The sequence below is a fragment of the Anomaloglossus baeobatrachus genome, chromosome 4, assembly GCF_048569485.1.
Source record: "Anomaloglossus baeobatrachus isolate aAnoBae1 chromosome 4, aAnoBae1.hap1, whole genome shotgun sequence".
NCBI classification, from domain to species: domain Eukaryota; kingdom Metazoa; phylum Chordata; class Amphibia; order Anura; family Aromobatidae; genus Anomaloglossus; species Anomaloglossus baeobatrachus.
The window spans coordinates 60986553-61004762 of record NC_134356.1 but is presented as its reverse complement, the minus strand read 5'-3'; the positions used below and the strand labels follow the sequence as shown (position 1 = coordinate 61004762).

Sequence of the window (18210 nt, the reverse complement as noted above, 5' to 3'; positions counted from 1 at the left end):
ACACCCACATATATGGCCATGTAGCTCATAGAAAGTTGAACAAAATGATAACTTGAAACCTAGGGTCTGATGTCTTATTCCAGAGAAATCTATGGGATAGACATAGATGTCTTCGAGAATCTGCCTCCAGAGCTTATTTAAAATGAATGGATGTGAGACATGTAGATCAGGAAAGCAGACTGTCAGTCATTACATGTCTCACACTGGTAACGCCTCCTTTCATTTAAAATAATCTCTGGAGGCAGATTCTCAGTAAGATCTACACAGCTAAGAAACAGCGTTTTTTTGCTGCCAAGAGAGCAGGCTTGGGCTGCATAAAAAAGCAAGCAAAAACTCTGCATGTGAACTTAGCCTTAATCAGTCTTTTAGCCACAAACATAATTATGCTTTTTTATTACAAACCTTACTTTTTGTTGAAAATTTACAGTTTATATGCACATGTTAAATATTTGCAGCAGATTTGTCTGCACTAAATACCAGTGTTAGGGTATGTGCACACAGTGAATTTCTATCGTTTTGGTTATGCGTTTTTTTAGTGCAGTTGTCACAAAACCACAAGCAAATCCTTATGTTTATCCTGAAGTCTAGTGCACATTGAGTTTTTTCCTTCCAGAATTGGTGCAGAAAATAATCTGCAGCATGTCAATTCTTTCCGCATTTTTCACCATTGAAAGTATTGACAAACGCATGCAAAAAAAAAAACAGCAAACCCCCCCCCCCCAAAAAAAAAAAAATGCAGCAAAAATGAGCGTTTTATGATTAATCTCTTTTTATTGAATTTTGATACAAGTGAAACAAAATTATGAAAGGAGGGAAAAGAAGAAGGAAGAGCAAGGAGAAAGGGGGGTAGGGGTGGGAAAATACATCAGAATTATAAACTCTGAGTCAGATACCATCCTTTATGTCCGTCGCTGATATTGTATGATCGAATCTTGACCATAAGTAAAAAAAAAAATAAAAAAAAAAAAAATAGCACCCTATACTCCAACGTCTCATAGATCTTTGCTCAGAAAATATTTTGCTTTCAGGTGCACAACAAAGACTGTTACTCTAAATTCTATGTGACTAACCCTATATTTGTCATTTGACTAATCCATTTGTATTGAATTATAACAATTCAATTATTAAAGGAATAAAGGAAGGAGAGTAAAGGGTGCCCTACTCACCGCTAGCGACGCAACACGCCAGACCGCACACGCGACCGGCGCCACAAAACGATCCATGCGCGACCCCGGCAAACCCCACCCACTATCCGGCGTGCCATACCGCCAATGAGACCGCCAGCGACGCCGCAGCGCACAAAGCACCCTTAACAATGAGGGAAAAGTAGGAGGGAAAGAAAAAAAAACTGGAAAATCAAGACCACACAGGGTCCAGTGTTCATATATAGTCAACTCTATACCTCTTCAAACATGTAAATCAAAAATCTTATTTTCTCAGCTTTAACTACAACACCCGTTATACAGGTTTCCCCGAGACCCTCAACTCCACCAACCTCTATCGGGTGCGTATCAGATTTTAATAAACTGAACTCCATGTTTTGGTCTGGAGGGAATCCTGGGTGTTGCTCAGCCAATACATTCGCTATCGTACCTCGTGATTTAGGTAAGGAGTGTTAACCAGTAAAGAAAGTGAGGTGAACAGATTAGGGGGGAAATGCCCAAACCATTGCCTCTGGGTCAGGGCCCTTAAAATGGCTAGGTCGAAAGTTAAAAAAAGAAAAGAAAGTAAAAGAAGGGGCATGAGCAAGTGTTAGAACGATAATAAGTAAGTAATATATAAGAATCCTCATATGAAGAAAAGATGGGAGAGAAGAATGAGATGAGCAGAAGTGTACCAACAGAAAGAGAAATAAGGAAGAGGGAAAAAAAAGAAGAAAAAAAAAGGGGGAAGGAGGGAGGGGATGGGGCGAATAGGGGTATTGGGAACCCTCAAATTCTCTGATGCTGCTCCCACTGCGCCAGAGGTCTCGCAAAGTCCTGTGACTCCTTGAACAGAATCCATGGTTGCCAGGTCCTGACATAGATGTCGTACATATCATTAGCCGTAGCAGAGAGTTCATCCATGAGAGCAATATCTGAGAATTCCTGAAACCAATCCCCAGCAGGTGGCGTCTCCGTCCTTCGCCAGTACCTGGGTATTACTGATCTGGCTGCTATCAGGCAAAACCTGAGGAGATCCCTTTTTTGTGCCCCGATGGATCCTGGCAACATAGATAGAATCACCACCCGGGGGAGGGTTGAACCTGGGTTCTACTGATTTTAGTATAGGCCTGGAAAAAATAAGCGCTTTTGTGCCATTTTTCCTGCTAAGAAATGTAGAAATGGTGCAAAAATTTCTGCAACCAAATACTCGACGTGTGCACTTAACCTTAGCAGAAAAAACACTGTGGAAAATATGCTTTTTTATGTAAGGTTGCTCCATGTGTGAAAGCAGTGGGATAAGTATGAGAAATAGAGACTCAAGTGAGCAGCTCACCTGGGAAGGTTGGGCAAATTCCAAGCATTACGTTGCATAAGGAATGGTTGAGGAATGGTAAGACTTTGGTGCTGTTCCGCCTGCTGACCCTCACCTGGTCAGGCATGGAACTTGAAAATAAGGAAAAATGGAAAAGCGGTGTTTGCAGGTGAAACAGAAGACTGGAAAGAGGAAAATTTTATTGACACCACATTTCAGAGTAGTCCTCTCTTCTATCAGGCCAATGAAGGATAAAAAAGTTAGAACTCCTGAGGAAGGAGTTAGAACTGCGAAACGTGTTGTCAATAACATTTCCCGATTTCCAATCTTCTGGTTACCCTGTTCTCCCTGGACTCAGCAGCGCCTGCAAACACCGCATTTTCCATTTTTCCATATTCTCAGAAAATATAAAGAGCATAGTGTATATAGCATTTTTATCTTTCACAATTCAGATTTTAGTGTGAAAATTGTGCTGGCAGCAAAAAAAAAAAGAGTTGAAGTGTAAAACCCTTTTAAAAAGGGAATTCTCACACTTTGAAAATGCATTAGAGGCTTTCATAGAGATTTTTTGAGTAGTTCTCCGTGGGTAGTATACTTTGGTAATTCAGCTGAAATGAAACGTGGCCAAGCTGAATTCCTCATGCATACTTACTTGCATGGCAGGACGCGCACAATGTCATTCTGCTTGTAGCTCTCGATACAGACGGCGCAGTGGTCAAAATCTGGGTCTGTTTCCTGCATGAAAAAGAACACAGTGACATATTTAACATGTGCAGGTCTATAAAAAAAAAAAACCACAAAAAAACACAAAACAAAACAGTACACCGCAGACCAGATGTAATGAGTCAATGCTACATTTTGCGGAATTATTTCCAAAACTTAAAGACAATCTGTCCTTTCTCCTGACTTGTCAGATTTGGCAAGTTATCACATTCTACATAAGAACAGATCTAAAAGTATATTTTCTTAGAACTCTGAAATATGCCTTTCCTCTGTTATTCCTAAACTGACAAGTGGGTGTGACCAGTTGGGGGCGGTCTCTGCACACGGTCCAATCAGTGCTGGCAGTGTCAGACTGCAGTGATGCGGCCATTTGACAAGATAAATGATAACATTTAGATCTCATTTAGTTCATAATTATTGAGGAAGAATTAGGCTTTGTGCACACGCTGCGGTATTTGATGCAGTTTTTTTTTTTTTAAAAAAAAAACAAAAAACTCTGCATGCATTTCCTGAAGCCAGCAAAGTCTATGGGATATTGGATTTCTTGTGCAAACAGTGCATTTTTTAATGTGTGGTTTTGGTGCAGATTTTGATGCAGAAAAAAAAGCTGCAGCATGTCAAATATTGGTCTGGTTTAGCAGGGGATATACACTTTCCCACTTCAATCACATCAAAATCCACACCAAAACTGCATCAGTTTTTTGACACTGTTTGTTGTCACGACGTGCAGATTTGGTGTAGAAAAATGTCTGCACCAAATCTGCAGCGTGTGCACATAGCCTAACAATAACACATCCTGGGTTCTTTTTATATTAACAGATATCAGAAGAGATGTAAAGGTATCAACCTCTGACCGATGCAACTAATTTGGCCTGAAATATCACACCCCAATTTTTCAATTCTAAAATGTGTCACTATGTGGAAACACTTCTGGAATTTTTCCCCGTATATCAGCAATTCTGTCATTGACTTTTTCGTGACACATTGCACTTTATGTTTTGCCTTTTTATATGATATCTGAAGTTGACAAAACGTTAGCAATTTTCGAACTTAGAATTTTTAAAATTTACTCGGACAATTCTCAATAACTGTTATGCCCTTCTAAAATAACAACATCTGTGATCACCTCCGATGTGGGCACCGTTCCAGCTGTGTACCGGCAGACTCATGGGGCTCACGTGACATGTTCCGCGATTCTCTGCAGCCTAATCACTTCACTCTGCCCCTTTGGATAGAACAGACATCCAGAGGAAGCGAGAGAGGCGGATGCTCTCTGATTTCCTCCAAATATCGGATTTGTCCGACGAAGGCCAGGGTGAAGTGACCACTGATTAGCAGCGGGGCTCGCATGACAATTACACATGAGCTCCTGCGCTGGAACGAAACCTGCACAGGAGGTTAATATAGGGGTTATTACTTTATAAAGGGGAACATAGTCATTGAGAAGGGGTTGTCTAAGTCGTGGACAAACCTTTTAACTTTATATGGTATGATTATCTAGTTTAAAGGGGTTGCAGGATCCTCTTATAAAATTAAGCAGACTTCTGAATCTTTACAGCAGGGGTGGGGAACTTCCAGCCCGCGGGCCGTATGCGGCCCGCCATGACTTTTTCTGCAGCCCCCGGGCAGATTCCCAGGGACCGCAGTACTGGGGCAGCAGCCACATCTTGCTGGCTGTTTAAAACCCTGTACAACGCATTCAACGCTGAACACTGCAGTTCCTATACCGAGGGAGTACGTCCCCACGCTGGTACTGGCTAGCGTGAGGACGTACTTTGTAGGCGGGAGAAGTGCGAGGTGCGCTACAGTCCAGCAGAGGAAGAGCGACTGCCCATCATCTCCCAGGTCCTACTGTGCCCGGCGGCGGCAGCAGCGCTCTCCGTGCCCGGCAGTCTCCCCCAGATCTGTCTGTCTGCTTCAAGCCTTCCCCAGGCCTGTTTGCCTCCAGGTCCGTCTGTCTGCCTCCAGCCTCCTCCAGGTCTGTCTGTCTGTCTATCTGCCTTCAGCCTAATCCAGGTCTGTCTGTTTGCCTCCAGCCTCCTCCAGGTCTGTCTGTTTGCCTTTAGCCTCCTCCAGGTCTGTCTGTGCTCCCCCAGCTTTGTCTATGCCCCCAGCAATGTTTGTGTCCCCCAGCTATGTCTGTGCACCCCAGTGATGTATATACCCCCAGTGATGTCTGTGCCGACCGGTGATGTTTGTACCCCCAGTGATGTCTATGCCCTGCTGCTTCCCTAGTGATGTATATGCCTCCCAGCCCTCCCCTGCAATGTTTATGCCCCCCAGTTATGTCTGTGCTCCTCAACAATGATGTATATACCACCAGTGATGTGTGTACCCCCAGTGATGTCTATGCAAACAGCCACGTTTATGCACCACAACTTTGCTAATGATGTATATTCCTCCCAGCCCTCCCCAGTGATGTATTTGCCTTCAGCATCTCCTTTGATGTCTATGCCCCCAGTCTCCCCAGTCATGTCTATGCCGCCAGCCTCCCCAGTAATCTATATTCCTCCCAACCCTCCCCTAAGATGTATATGCCCCTTCCCCTCTTGTGATGTACTGTATATACAACAGTCACAGCCAACTGAAACCTGGAAAAGCAGTTGTGAAAAGCAACAAGATCAATATCACTTAACATCACAGCCGCACCAAAGAGTAGAAGCTCCAGCCACCACAGTGAGTTAATTTGTTTGACCAAATATATTAGAGTAATTTTCAAGCTGATAATTTTGTGCGGCCCCCGAAGTGTTGTAGAAATTTCCAAATAGCCCCGGCAGAAAAAAGTGTGCCTTACAGTGTGCAAGCTGCTCACTGTCATGATTCTCTTATGTCACTAACAAGAACAGGCAGTCACATGACTCCACGTACGCAATTTGCACACTTCTGACCACATTCTGACTTGCTGAGTTCAGTCTCGCTCAATTCACTTGTACTGAGTGAGGCCTGCATATCTAGTTGGAATGTAGCCCAATGTATACAAATTGCAAACTTGCGCTTACGTGACTGCCCGCTCTCACCAGCAACACCGGAGAATCCTGTAAGAATTCAGAAATCTGCAGTCCCATAAATAAAGTGCCTGCACACTAATGGGAAGACTGGAAAACGCCTTTAATATACAGCATTGACAAATGTCTACTTTTTGTCAGAATGATTTTCAAATGTCCATTAATTTTTACGTGTTACAAAGGGTCAAACTTTAGCAGTAATTTTATATATTATAATCACAAAAACTGATTGCACCCCTCGCATTTTTGTAAATATATTATATTTTTTCATGGGAGAACACAGAAGACCTGACACTTCAATGCAATGTACAGTGTTAAGGCTGCTGTACACGCAGCGACATCGCTAGCGATCGCACCCGCCCCCGTCGGTTGTGCGTCACAGGCAAATCGCTGCCCGTGGCGTACAACATCACTAGGCCCCGTCACAGTACTTAACTCCCTAGTAACGTCGCGGTGGCCAGTGAACCGCCTCCTTTCTAAGGGGGTGGTTCGTGCGGCGTCACAACGACGTCACACAGCAGCCGTCCAATAGAAGCGGAGGGGCGGAGAGCAGCCAAAAGAAAGTGACTCCCACCTCGTTGCCGGAGGACGAAGATATGGTGATGTTCCTTGTTCCTGGGGTGTCACACGTAGTGATGTGTGCTGCCTCAAGAAAGACGAACAACCTACGTCCTGCAACAGCAACGATATTTGGGATTACAACGACGCGTCAACGATCAGGTGAGTATTTTTGATCGTTAGCGGTCGTTCGTACGTTTCACACGCGACGTCGCCAACGAGGCCGGATGTGCGTCACTAATTCCGTCACCCCAATGACATCTCATTAGCTATGTCGTTGCGTGTAAAGCCCCCTTTCGTGTACGGCTTGTATAACAGTCTAAATTTTGTGTGCCCTCTAAATAAGTCAACACACAGCTATTAGGCTATGTGCCCACGCTGCGGATTTTGCCGCGGATTTGCCGCGGATTTCCCGAAAATCTGCAGCAGCGGCACTTCCAAGCCATTTCAATGGCATTTTGGAAATGCTGTGTCCATGCTGCGGATTTTTCCGCTGCGGATTTGCCGCGGATTTTGATGCGGAAAAATCTGCAACATGTCAATTATTTGTTGCGGATTTTGGTGCGGATTTTGGGTATAGAATGGGGAAAAAATAAGAAATCCGCATCAAAATCCGCGGTAAATCCGCGGGTGCGGATTTGCCGCGAAAGTTGCGGATTTTCATGCAGAAAAATCCGCAGGTACATTCTACCGTGGACACATAGCCTAAATGTCTAAGCCGCTGGCAACAAAAGTGAGTACACCCCAAAGTGTTGGCACATAATGAATAACGAGTTAACTTTTTTTAGTCTAGATGGTGTTTTTTTTTTTAGTTTTCACTGGGGGCGTGCACTTTTTCGCCCTGTATGATGCTGACCAATCATAAGCAGGCAGCAACATACTGGAGAAAGAACACGCCCCCCCGCCATAGCTTAGGTTTCTCCGGGCATGAGATCTAAGGATACAGAGCTGATCTCCTGGTATCATCTCTTGCATTATAATGACAGGCCTCTTTAAAAGGCGTATTTGGTGGTCATCATAGGGTTAAGCTAAGTTAAACAAATCTAGACAATCAACTTTGTGTGTTTTCTTGCAGTATCAGATCTAAAGTACCATTCTTAGGTTCATGGCAGTCAGTCCTGGCTTAGGACCAGTGATCACCACAAGGAGTCTCTTCCCTTGTGCACTGCTGTGATCATTTTTTACCACAGAGCTGAAACAGTTAACTACTATCAGATGAGAAGTAGCTCTTGGTGACAGCAGGGTGCTGTGATACCTGTGTGGACGGCTGGCTCAATTTTTGCATGTAAACTAAAAGCTCTCCAATGAAATTAGGTGGTGTTATCGACAAATGTGAAGTACAAAGGCAAGGGCACCAGAAACCACTGCAGGAACTAAATTAGCAGGCAGTCAATACTTCATGTGGACACATCGGATGGTCCTGCAGTGATGAATGATGGGGGTTTGCTGCATTTCTCTCTAACATGAGAGGAAGCTTGTTAGAGTCGCAATTATTTTTTAATGCTTAATTAAGGGAAATTACTGATTTTAACCACTGGAGTGCCAGTAATGTTGCTAATGCTCAATTCACACATCCGTAAAACACAGACCGTGTAGACTGCAATGACCGATCCCAGTGGTTGCTCTCCAAACCTATACTAACTTCCTCATGAGAATATATGAGGCAGGAAAACGACCGCTCAGGCGGGTATCGCGATCAGAAAACTGTTAAGGTTTCACTTCAGCCCAATATAAATAGTGGCGGTTTCAGCTAAGATATGCCATCAGTTACTGATCATGGAGGTCGGACAGCAGAAAGCCTCAGCAATAATGTTGAGCGTACCCAGACCGTAAAAGTCCGGATCCGCACGGTTTGAGCGGCAGATCAGAGTCCGACCCGGAATTCCAGGTGGACGATATCTCTCTCAATCTCAATCTCTCTCTCAATCTCTCTCTCAATCTCTCTCTCAATCTCTCTCTCAATCTCTCTCTCAATCTCTCTCTCAATCTCTCTCTCAATCTCTCTCTCAATCTCTCTCTCAATCTCTCTCTCAATCTCTCTCTCAATCTCGATCTCAATCTCTCTCTCAATCTCGATCTCAATCTCTCTCTCAATCTCGATCTCAATCTCTCGATCTCAATCTCTCGATCTCAATCTCTCGATCTCAATCTCTCGATCTCAATCTCTCGATCTCAATCTCTCGATCTCAATCTCTCGATCTCAATCTCTCGATCTCAATCTCTCGATCTCAATCTCTCGATCTCAATCTCTCGATCTCAATCTCTCGATCTCAATCTCTCGATCTCAATCTCTCGATCTCAATCTCTCGATCTCAATCTCTCGATCTCAATCTCTCGATCTCAATCTCTCGATCTCAATCTCTCGATCTCTCTCTCGATCTCTCTCTCGATCTCTCGATCTCTCTCTCTCGATCTCTCTCTCTCTCTCTCTCGATCTCTCTCTCTCTCTCGCTCGATCTCTCGATCTCTCTCGCTCGATCTCTCGATCTCTCTCTCTCTCGATCTCTCTCTCTCTCGATCTCTCTCTCGATCTCTCGATCTCTCTCTCGATCTCTCGATCTCTCGATCTCTCTCTCTCTCTCGATCTCTCTCGATCTCTCGATCTCTCTCGATCTCTCTCTCTCTCTCGCTCGATCTCTCGATCTCTCTCTCTCTCGATCTCTCTCTCTCTCGATCTCTCTCTCGATCTCTCTCTCGATCTCTCTCTCGATCTCTCGATCTCTCTCTCGATCTCTCGATCTCTCGATCTCTCGATCTCTCTCTCGATCTCTCGATCTCTCGATCTCTCGATCTCTCTCTCGATCTCTCTCTCGATCTCTCTCGATCTCTCTCTCGATCTCTCTCTCGATCTCTCTCTCGATCTCTCTCTCGATCTCTCTCTCGATCTCTCTCTCGATCTCTCGATCTCTCTCTCGATCTCTCGATCTCTCTCTCGATCTCTCGATCTCTCTCTCGATCTCTCGATCTCTCTCTCGATCTCTCGATCTCTCTCTCGATCTCTCGATCTCTCTCTCGATCTCTCGATCTCTCTCTCGATCTCTCGATCTCTCTCTCTCTCTCGATCTCTCTCTCTCTCTCGATCTCTCTCTCTCGCTCGATCTCTCGATCTCTCTCTCTCTCTCGATCTCTCTCTCTCTCTCGATCTCTCTCTCTCTCTCGATCTCTCTCTCTCTCTCGATCTCTCTCTCTCTCTCGATCTCTCTCTCTCTCTCGATCTCTCTCTCTCTCTCGATCTCTCTCTCTCTCTCGATCTCTCTCTCTCTCTCTCTCTCTCTCTCGATCTCTCTCTCTCTCTCTCTCTCTCTCTCTCTCTCGCTCTCTCTCTCGCTCGATCTCTCGATCGCTCGATCTCTCGATCTCTCTCTCTCTCGATCTCTCTCTCTCTCGATCTCTCTCTCTCTCGATCTCTCTCTCTCTCGATCTCTCTCTCTCTCGATCTCTCTCTCTCTCGATCTCTCTCTCTCTCGATCTCTCTCTCTCTCGATCTCTCTCTCTCTCGATCTCTCTCTCTCTCGATCTCTCTCTCTCTCGATCTCTCTCTCTCTCGATCTCTCTCTCTCTCGATCTCTCTCTCTCTCGATCTCTCTCTCTCTCGATCTCTCTCTCTCTCGATCTCTCTCTCTCTCGATCTCTCTCTCTCTCGATCTCTCTCTCTCTCGATCTCTCTCTCTCTCGATCTCTCTCTCTCTCGATCTCTCTCTCTCTCGATCTCTCTCTCTCTCGATCTCTCTCTCTCTCGATCTCTCTCTCTCTCGATCTCTCTCTCTCTCGATCTCTCTCTCTCTCGATCTCTCTCTCTCTCGATCTCTCTCTCTCTCGATCTCTCTCTCGATCTCTCTCTCGATCTCTCTCTCGATCTCTCTCTCGATCTCTCTCTCGATCTCTCTCTCTCTCGATCTCTCTCTCGATCTCGATCTCTCTCTCGATCTCTCTCTCTCTCTCGATCTCTCTCTCTCTCTCGATCTCTCTCTCGATCTCTCTCTCTCTCGATCTCTCTCTCTCTCGATCTCTCTCTCTCTCGATCTCTCTCTCTCTCGATCTCTCTCTCTCTCGATCTCTCTCTCTCTCGATCTCTCTCTCTCTCGATCTCTCTCTCTCTCGATCTCTCTCTCTCTCGATCTCTCGATCTCTCTCTCTCTCGATCTCTCTCTCTCTCGATCTCTCTCTCTCTCGATCTCTCTCTCTCTCGATCTCTCTCTCTCTCGATCTCTCTCTCTCTCGATCTCTCTCTCTCTCGATCTCTCTCTCTCTCGATCTCTCTCTCTCTCGATCTCTCTCTCTCTCGATCTCTCTCTCTCTCGATCTCTCTCTCTCTCGATCTCTCTCGATCTCTCTCTCTCTCGATCTCTCTCTCTCTCGATCTCTCTCTCTCTCGATCTCTCTCTCTCTCGATCTCTCTCTCTCTCGATCTCTCTCTCTCTCGATCTCTCTCTCTCTCGATCTCTCTCTCTCTCGATCTCTCTCTCTCTCGATCTCTCTCGCTCTCGATCTCTCTCGCTCTCGATCTCTCTCGCTCTCGATCTCTCTCGCTCTCGATCTCTCTCGCTCTCGATCTCTCTCGCTCTCGATCTCTCTCGGGTCAACCCGAAAGTGATCCGCCGGACCCCGATTATTAGCAATTCGCTCAACTCTACTCAGCAATAGTTACAATAAATGTAAAATGAAAAATCAGGGTGACCTACAGGGTTGAGCGGAGGAATATCTTGTTTTTACAGAAATACTCTTCCCTTCACGAAATCATTCCCATCCATCCCCCCTCCTTTCCGTGGACACCTCGGGGTCACGAAACCGGGCAGGCCACCCCTGACATCCCCCGACCCTACACCGGCTCGGCGACGAGTAACCCCCCAGGCCCCGTGGGGTGCTCCTACATCTTTGTGTTTACATTGACAGCAGCCAATCAGGGATAGGGGCGGAGCTACTCAGCAGTTAACCATGAGGCATGAGTCACCTAGTCATGTAGTGATAATCTCCTGCTGATAAAACACTGATTTGGATACAGCCTAGTAAGTGACATATCACTGGAATCAGGCTCTCCACCCCTACATCATGCTGCTGACAAATTCCCTTTAATTAAATATTGCTAGGATCTGCCATCAACGTCCAGCTGTTGGGTGTATGGCCGCTATGAATTATAGTCAACAGCTAACTATATACAGGAATAAGCTAGTATAACAGACAAAGTGGTACAGACTGTACCAAAAGCGGGCTACACTGTGACCCATGCCCACAACATGTATATGTGTTTATTGGGACAATACATTTAAGTGTGAATCTTATGAAATGTACTGCACTGATTATATTTCATAATAGGTACATACAGAATAAAAATCCGCTTTTGGGAATTTTCATTAGTGGCATTGTGTTACCTTCCGGTCATTGACTATGCTAAGATCAATGGTAAGTATTAGAGTTAATGTATCTAGGGTCAGCACATCACAAAAAGTTCACCAGAACATCTAATAAGAAAATCTCGGAATAGAGAATGGCACAATTACATTGAAAAATATGGGATCGAGGCCAAGCCCCATATTTATGAGGCTCCTCTGTGAGGTCTTCAGCTTTGTATTTCTAAAAAGAAAGTGTCTGTGGCCTTTTGTGCCACTGGTATTACTAATGTGGCACCCCTGAGGTTTCAGTCGCCACAGGGTACTGCACCTCACTTAAGGTGCGGTACTCATCCTGGGTAAGGAAGAGGTTAATTGCTGGTGTTTCTCACATCCACAAACCATACAGAGTTAGGTGATTTCCTACCAGGGGTTGGCTTGGGGTAGATAGGGGGTGGCCATTACGAAGCATGGGACTTTCCCAGTCACTAGTACAACCACTTGGGTGGCAGGCACCACTTGGGGAAAAGGAAGGAGCATCTTCACACATAGTCAGTTAGCCCCGGGCACAGCTTGGGGTGAGGAGCACAGTCAGGACTTCGGTCCAGGCACATTCCCTCTACCTTCACACTTCTGGGAGCACCACAAGACCCGTGGGCTTGGAGAAGGCAGCTCAGCCCGGGTTCTCTACAGCTACCGGGGATTTCAGGGTCAGCGGTGAGTGCAGGAAACACCCACAGCCCGTTACATATTCCACATACATCAGGATTGGAGGGACCACGACCAGAAAGGACACAGTGGGAACACCGGCGGTGACCTCCGAATTATCCAGGATCGGCTGGGGCCCATCACGGTAGAGACCGGTACACTAACTGAGTAAAAAGACCTGGAACCGCAGCAGCTGACTCAGTCTCTTAACGCTGACGCCATCGCCCTGCGCTTCGGCGCCAAAAGCCATTACCATCCCACATTATCCTCACCAGGGCCCGCTCCACCTGTGAGGAGCAGAATCATCCTTCCTGTGACACCACCAGCCCCGGAGGACATCACCCACCTCGGCGGCTAATTCCTGGCCGCGTACCACAGGTGGAGTCACGAGACAAACTACCATCCCATCATCCTCTCTTTTATTGTACACCTCGGGGCCATGGAGCCGGGCAGAGCCACCAGTGACATACCAGACCCGACATCACCGGCCCGGCGACAAGTAAAGTTAGGCTATGTGCGCACGTGTGCGTAATTCATGCAGTTACGCTGTGCTCTGTAGCGCAGCGTAACTGCATGCGTCCTGCGTCCCCTGCACAATCTATGGAGATTGTGCAGGGGCCGTGCGCACGTGGCGTCTTCGAGCGCAGCGCTTCGGCTGCTGCCCGGAGCGCGCGTTCTAAGAAGTGACATGTCACTTCTTCCGTACGCTTTGCCGGCAGCCCCTGCTCTGTCTATGGCAGGAGCTGCACGTAGAGCGCACGTTCTCTGCCGGCACCATGCGCTTCAGAACGGAGCTTTTCAGCTGCGCTCTGAAGCGCACCTTTTAGGTGCGGTGCAGAGCGCACATGTGCGCACATAGTGTAGAACCCACGGGGCAAGTGGTTAAGGCTAACACCACATGGGGTTGGGTGCCCCCCTTCTTCTCCCGAGCCTTTCGTCCTCTCATAAATCAGCCCAGTTGTATTTTAGCTCCGGATCTTTTTTCCATAAAGGTGTTGAAAACATAGATCACAGAACCCTTCATTGACTTTTGGAAAATTTTGTTGGGTAATATAATTAAGATTTGTTTGCAACAGCAAAAGGGAGCGACAGAAGAGCGCCGTTTACTTCTACGGGTTTGGCAGATAAGTGTATGCAAAACCGTTTACCAACATAAATTGCTGCCATTTTAATACAAAGCTTCTGTTGTCTTCCCAATTATCATTCTGCTGTGCCATTAGGAAAGACTGATGTCATATAACATCACAAATATGAATTGTGCTGACTACAATAGGAAAGACTGTATGTAACATAATGGAAGAAAAATAACCAACCTTAAAGGAGTATTCCCATCTCCAAGATCCTGTCCCAATATGTAATAGGTGTAATGATAATGTTATTAGAAAATACCTCCTTAGCAATGTAGTACCGTTCACTTACCTCATGTGCAGGATATTGCAACTTCGATATTCATGGTTACAACCACTCAGTGATAGTTGCTAGTGGTCATGGATCCCTAAGCTGCAATGCCCTGCACATGAGGTAAGTGGCATAGCTAATCAGGAGAACTATACTACATTTCTAATTAAAGGTATTTGTGAATATTATTATCAATATTCGCAAATACCTTTAATTAGAAATGTAGTATAGTTCTCCTGATTAGCTATGCCACTTACCTCATGTGCAGGGCATTGCAGCTTAGTTATCCATGGTTACGACCACTAGCAACTATCACTATGAGTGGTTGTAATCATGGATATTGAAGTAGCAATATCCTGCACATGAGGTAAGTGAACGCTACTACATTGCTAATTGGAGGTATTTGCTAATAATATTATTATGACACCTAATAAATATTGGGATAGGATTTTGGAGATAGGAATACCCCTTTAAGGCTGGGATAATACAGTGTTGCTGCCGCACGTGGCGTACAGTCACACTCTCCTGTGTTGGTGAAGAAGAGCATGAATTTGCGGTAACACTGCAGACTTACATTCTTATTAGCCCCTATAAGTGAGTATTGATTAAAGCCTCATATGGTAGCATTGCATGTGAACACAGTCTTTGGCATGGTCTGCAATTCACCCATAGGACTGTCAGCACAGAATGACTGTTCAAACCAAGTACAGGTACTCGTGCATCATGGTGGGGGCCAAACATTGAAGGGCCCCTGCCCACCTGCATGTTTTCGATCTATCTCTGGCTCTAGGAGGCCAGAGCTGTCAATCAAAAGGGGAAATTGGGGGGTGGAGATAGAGGGGAAAACAAGTCGGTGGGAAGGTGTACTTAAATGAGTGGCTGCACAGAATGATTGGCAGCACCATGATACCGGAGCACCTGTACTTGGTTTGAACAGTCAATCTGTGCTGATAAGAGTCCCTTTAAGAACTGACATGTTGCAAGCAGAAGGAAGGCTGAAATTTAACAGCGAGGGTCAGCTCATAGGAAAGGGCCAGAATGTCACAATTAGTCCCAATCATCAACTAATAGTGCATGCTGAGAGATGTAGTCATATTTTGAAGACAATTCGACTGAAGTAATTCCCACCATTAAAGGGAATCTGTCACCAGGTTTTTGCTCCCCCATCAGAGAGTACTATGATGTAAACAGCACCGATTCCAGTGATGTGTCACTATGGGACTGTGTGTTGTACTCTTGCTAAAATCACTGTTTTATCTGCTGCAGATCTACCAGTTCTCTGAATGTTGAGCTCTTTATAACCCCACCCACACCCCTGATTGGCAGCTTTCTGTGTACACTGTGCATAAGCAGAAAGCTGGCATACAGTGGACGGTTGCAGGGTTATACAAAGCTCATGAATACTGAGGACCACATGGCAGTGGATTTTTTAGTCCAATAGTCTCCTGCTGATAAAACAGTGATTGTATCAAAATTTCCAAAAAGTAGCACAGCAACTAAAACACCACTGAAATCAGGGTCTCTGTGCTCATATTAAGAAGCAAAAACCTGGAGAAAGATACTATCAGGATCCGCAACAGAGGGGATCCACAAGACACAAGTAAATGGCAGCATCAAAGGCTGATTATAGGCTGAAAGTTGCAGTTTCTCAACAGCTGGGATGGAGGATGGACACTACAAGTCCATTTAGGTCATACGATCCTGAATGGGAACGCTTGTTTCATGATAACCGTGCAGTCTAAAAGCGTGAACAAACTGCTTGTTCGACAGAGGAAATTATATTTTGGTTTCCACACAAAGAGCATGGTTGTCGGCAGCTCTTCATTTAGTGTAAACAGGACTTGTGCTGTCGAGAACAATGGCAGCCGATGGGTACTGAGCATTCTATTACAAGTCAACAAGTATTCTTCTGGCAAACCTATTGTTGTTTGGCGGTCGTTTAATGGTATTCAGTGTATATTGGAAATTTACTAACAATTAGGTCCCTCCATAAAAGACGGAGTTATATAGTTTTTCAACATCTGGGGAGCCTGAAGGGGAACATTACAAATCGAGGGATACAAGAACTCTAGGTCTCATCACTGAATTTCCACAGATCCATCATCAGGAAGACCGACCCGATCGGCTTACATGTTGGCACCAGCACTTTCCCTGCTAAATCCGCTATCAATTTCCTTATTGATAAACTCAGAGGAACGGGGTATAAATTTACAACTGATCACACTGCCATCTCGATGATGACTGACAGTCTGTGGTTGCTGGACCAATAGTTCCCATTTCCATGACTGGGCAAATACAGAGAATATGATGCCCGGCACTGGCAAAAAAACCAGCCACTTGGTAATGGTAAAGTTAATCGTGACTCTAGATTTATTTCTGACGTCTTCATGTGCTGCTCAGCATGTTACCTGCTCCCATGGGAGACATTATGTTCAATGACGTCCACGGAGTTAATTGCAATAATGCGACTGGCGTCCAATATAGGAAACGGCTGACTCATGGCCACGCGTGACCTGGAACCATAACTGGACGAAGGAAGACATGGGGGAAGATATATATATACACACACACACACACACGTGTATGTATATATATATATATATATATATATATATATATATACATTATATATATATATATATAGATATATATACACACACACACATACGTGTGTGTGTATATATATATATATATATATATATATATATAAATATATATATATATAAAAACTACACATTATATATATATATATATATACTATATATAGTATATATATATATATATATATATAAATACATACAAGTAAATACACACACACACACATATATACAGTGCCTACAAGTAGTATTCAACCCCCTGCAGATTTAGCAGGTTTACACATTCGGAATTAACTTGGCATTGTGACATTTGGACTGTAGATCAGCCTGGAAGTGTGAAATGCACTGCAGCAAAAAAAGAATGTTATTTCTTTTTTTCTTTTTTTTTTTTAAATGAGAAACGTTTATTCAGAGGGTCATTTATTATTCAACCCCTCAAACCACAAGAATTCTGTTTGGTTCCCCTAAAGTATTAAGAAGTATTTCAGGCACAAAGAACAATGAGCTTCACATGTTTGGATTAATTATCTCTTTTTCCAGCCTTTTCTGACTAATTAGGGGTGCTTCACACACAGCGAGCTCGCTGCCGAGATCGCTGCTGAGTCACGCTTTTTGTGACGCAGCAGTGACCCTCATTAGCGATCTCGCTGTGTGTGACACTGACGCAGCGATCTGGCCCCTGCTGCGAGATCGCTGCTCGGTTACACACAGCCCTGGTTCGTTTTCTTCAAAGCCGCTCTCCCGCTGTGACACACAGATCGCTGTGTGTGACAGCGAGAGAGCGACAAATGAAAGCGAGCAGGGAGCAAGGAGCCGGCGTCTGACAGCTGAGGTAAGCTGTATCCAAGATAAACATCGGGTAACCAAGGTGGTTACCCGATATTTACCTTAGTTACAGAGCCTCTGCAGCTCTCACGCTGCCTGTGCTGCCGGCTCCGGCTCTCTGCACATGTAGCTGCTGTACACATCGGGTTAATTAACCCGATGTGTACAGCAGCTAGGAGAGCAAGGAGCCAGCGCTAAGCAGTGTGCGCGGCTCCCTGCTCTCTGCACATGTAGCTGCATTACACATCGGGTTAATTAACCCGATGTGTACTGTAGCTATGGTAGGAGAGCAAGGAGCCAGCGCTCAGTGTGCGCGGCTCCCTGCTCCCTGCACACACAGCTGTGCGCTGGTAACTAATGTAAACATCGGGTAACCATAACCCGATGTTTACCTTAGTTACCAGTCTCCGCAGCTTGCAGACGGCAGCTCCGTGCAAGCGCAGCGTCGCTTGCACGTCGCTGCTGGCTGGGGGCTGTTCACTGGTCGCTGGTGAGATCTGCCTGTTTGACAGCTCACCAGCGACCATGTAGCGATGCAGCAGCGATCCTGACCAGGTCAGAATCGCTGGTCGGATCGCTGACCTGCATCGCTAAGTGTGAAGGTACCCTAAA

At 45.4% G+C, this 18210-nt stretch overlaps 1 protein-coding gene across 3 annotated transcripts in view; it reads right to left on the bottom strand.

Moving 5' to 3' along the window:
- The window catches only part of RNF130 (ring finger protein 130), a 349488-nt gene that overhangs the window by 91692 nt on the left and 239586 nt on the right, over positions 1 to 18210 (bottom strand). For all 3 annotated transcript variants that reach the window (XM_075344373.1, XM_075344372.1, XM_075344374.1), the window contains exon 5: positions 3110 to 3192. In XM_075344373.1, coding sequence (XP_075200488.1) covers positions 3110 to 3192 — 83 coding nt within the window. The remainder of the gene's footprint in view (positions 1 to 3109; positions 3193 to 18210) is intronic.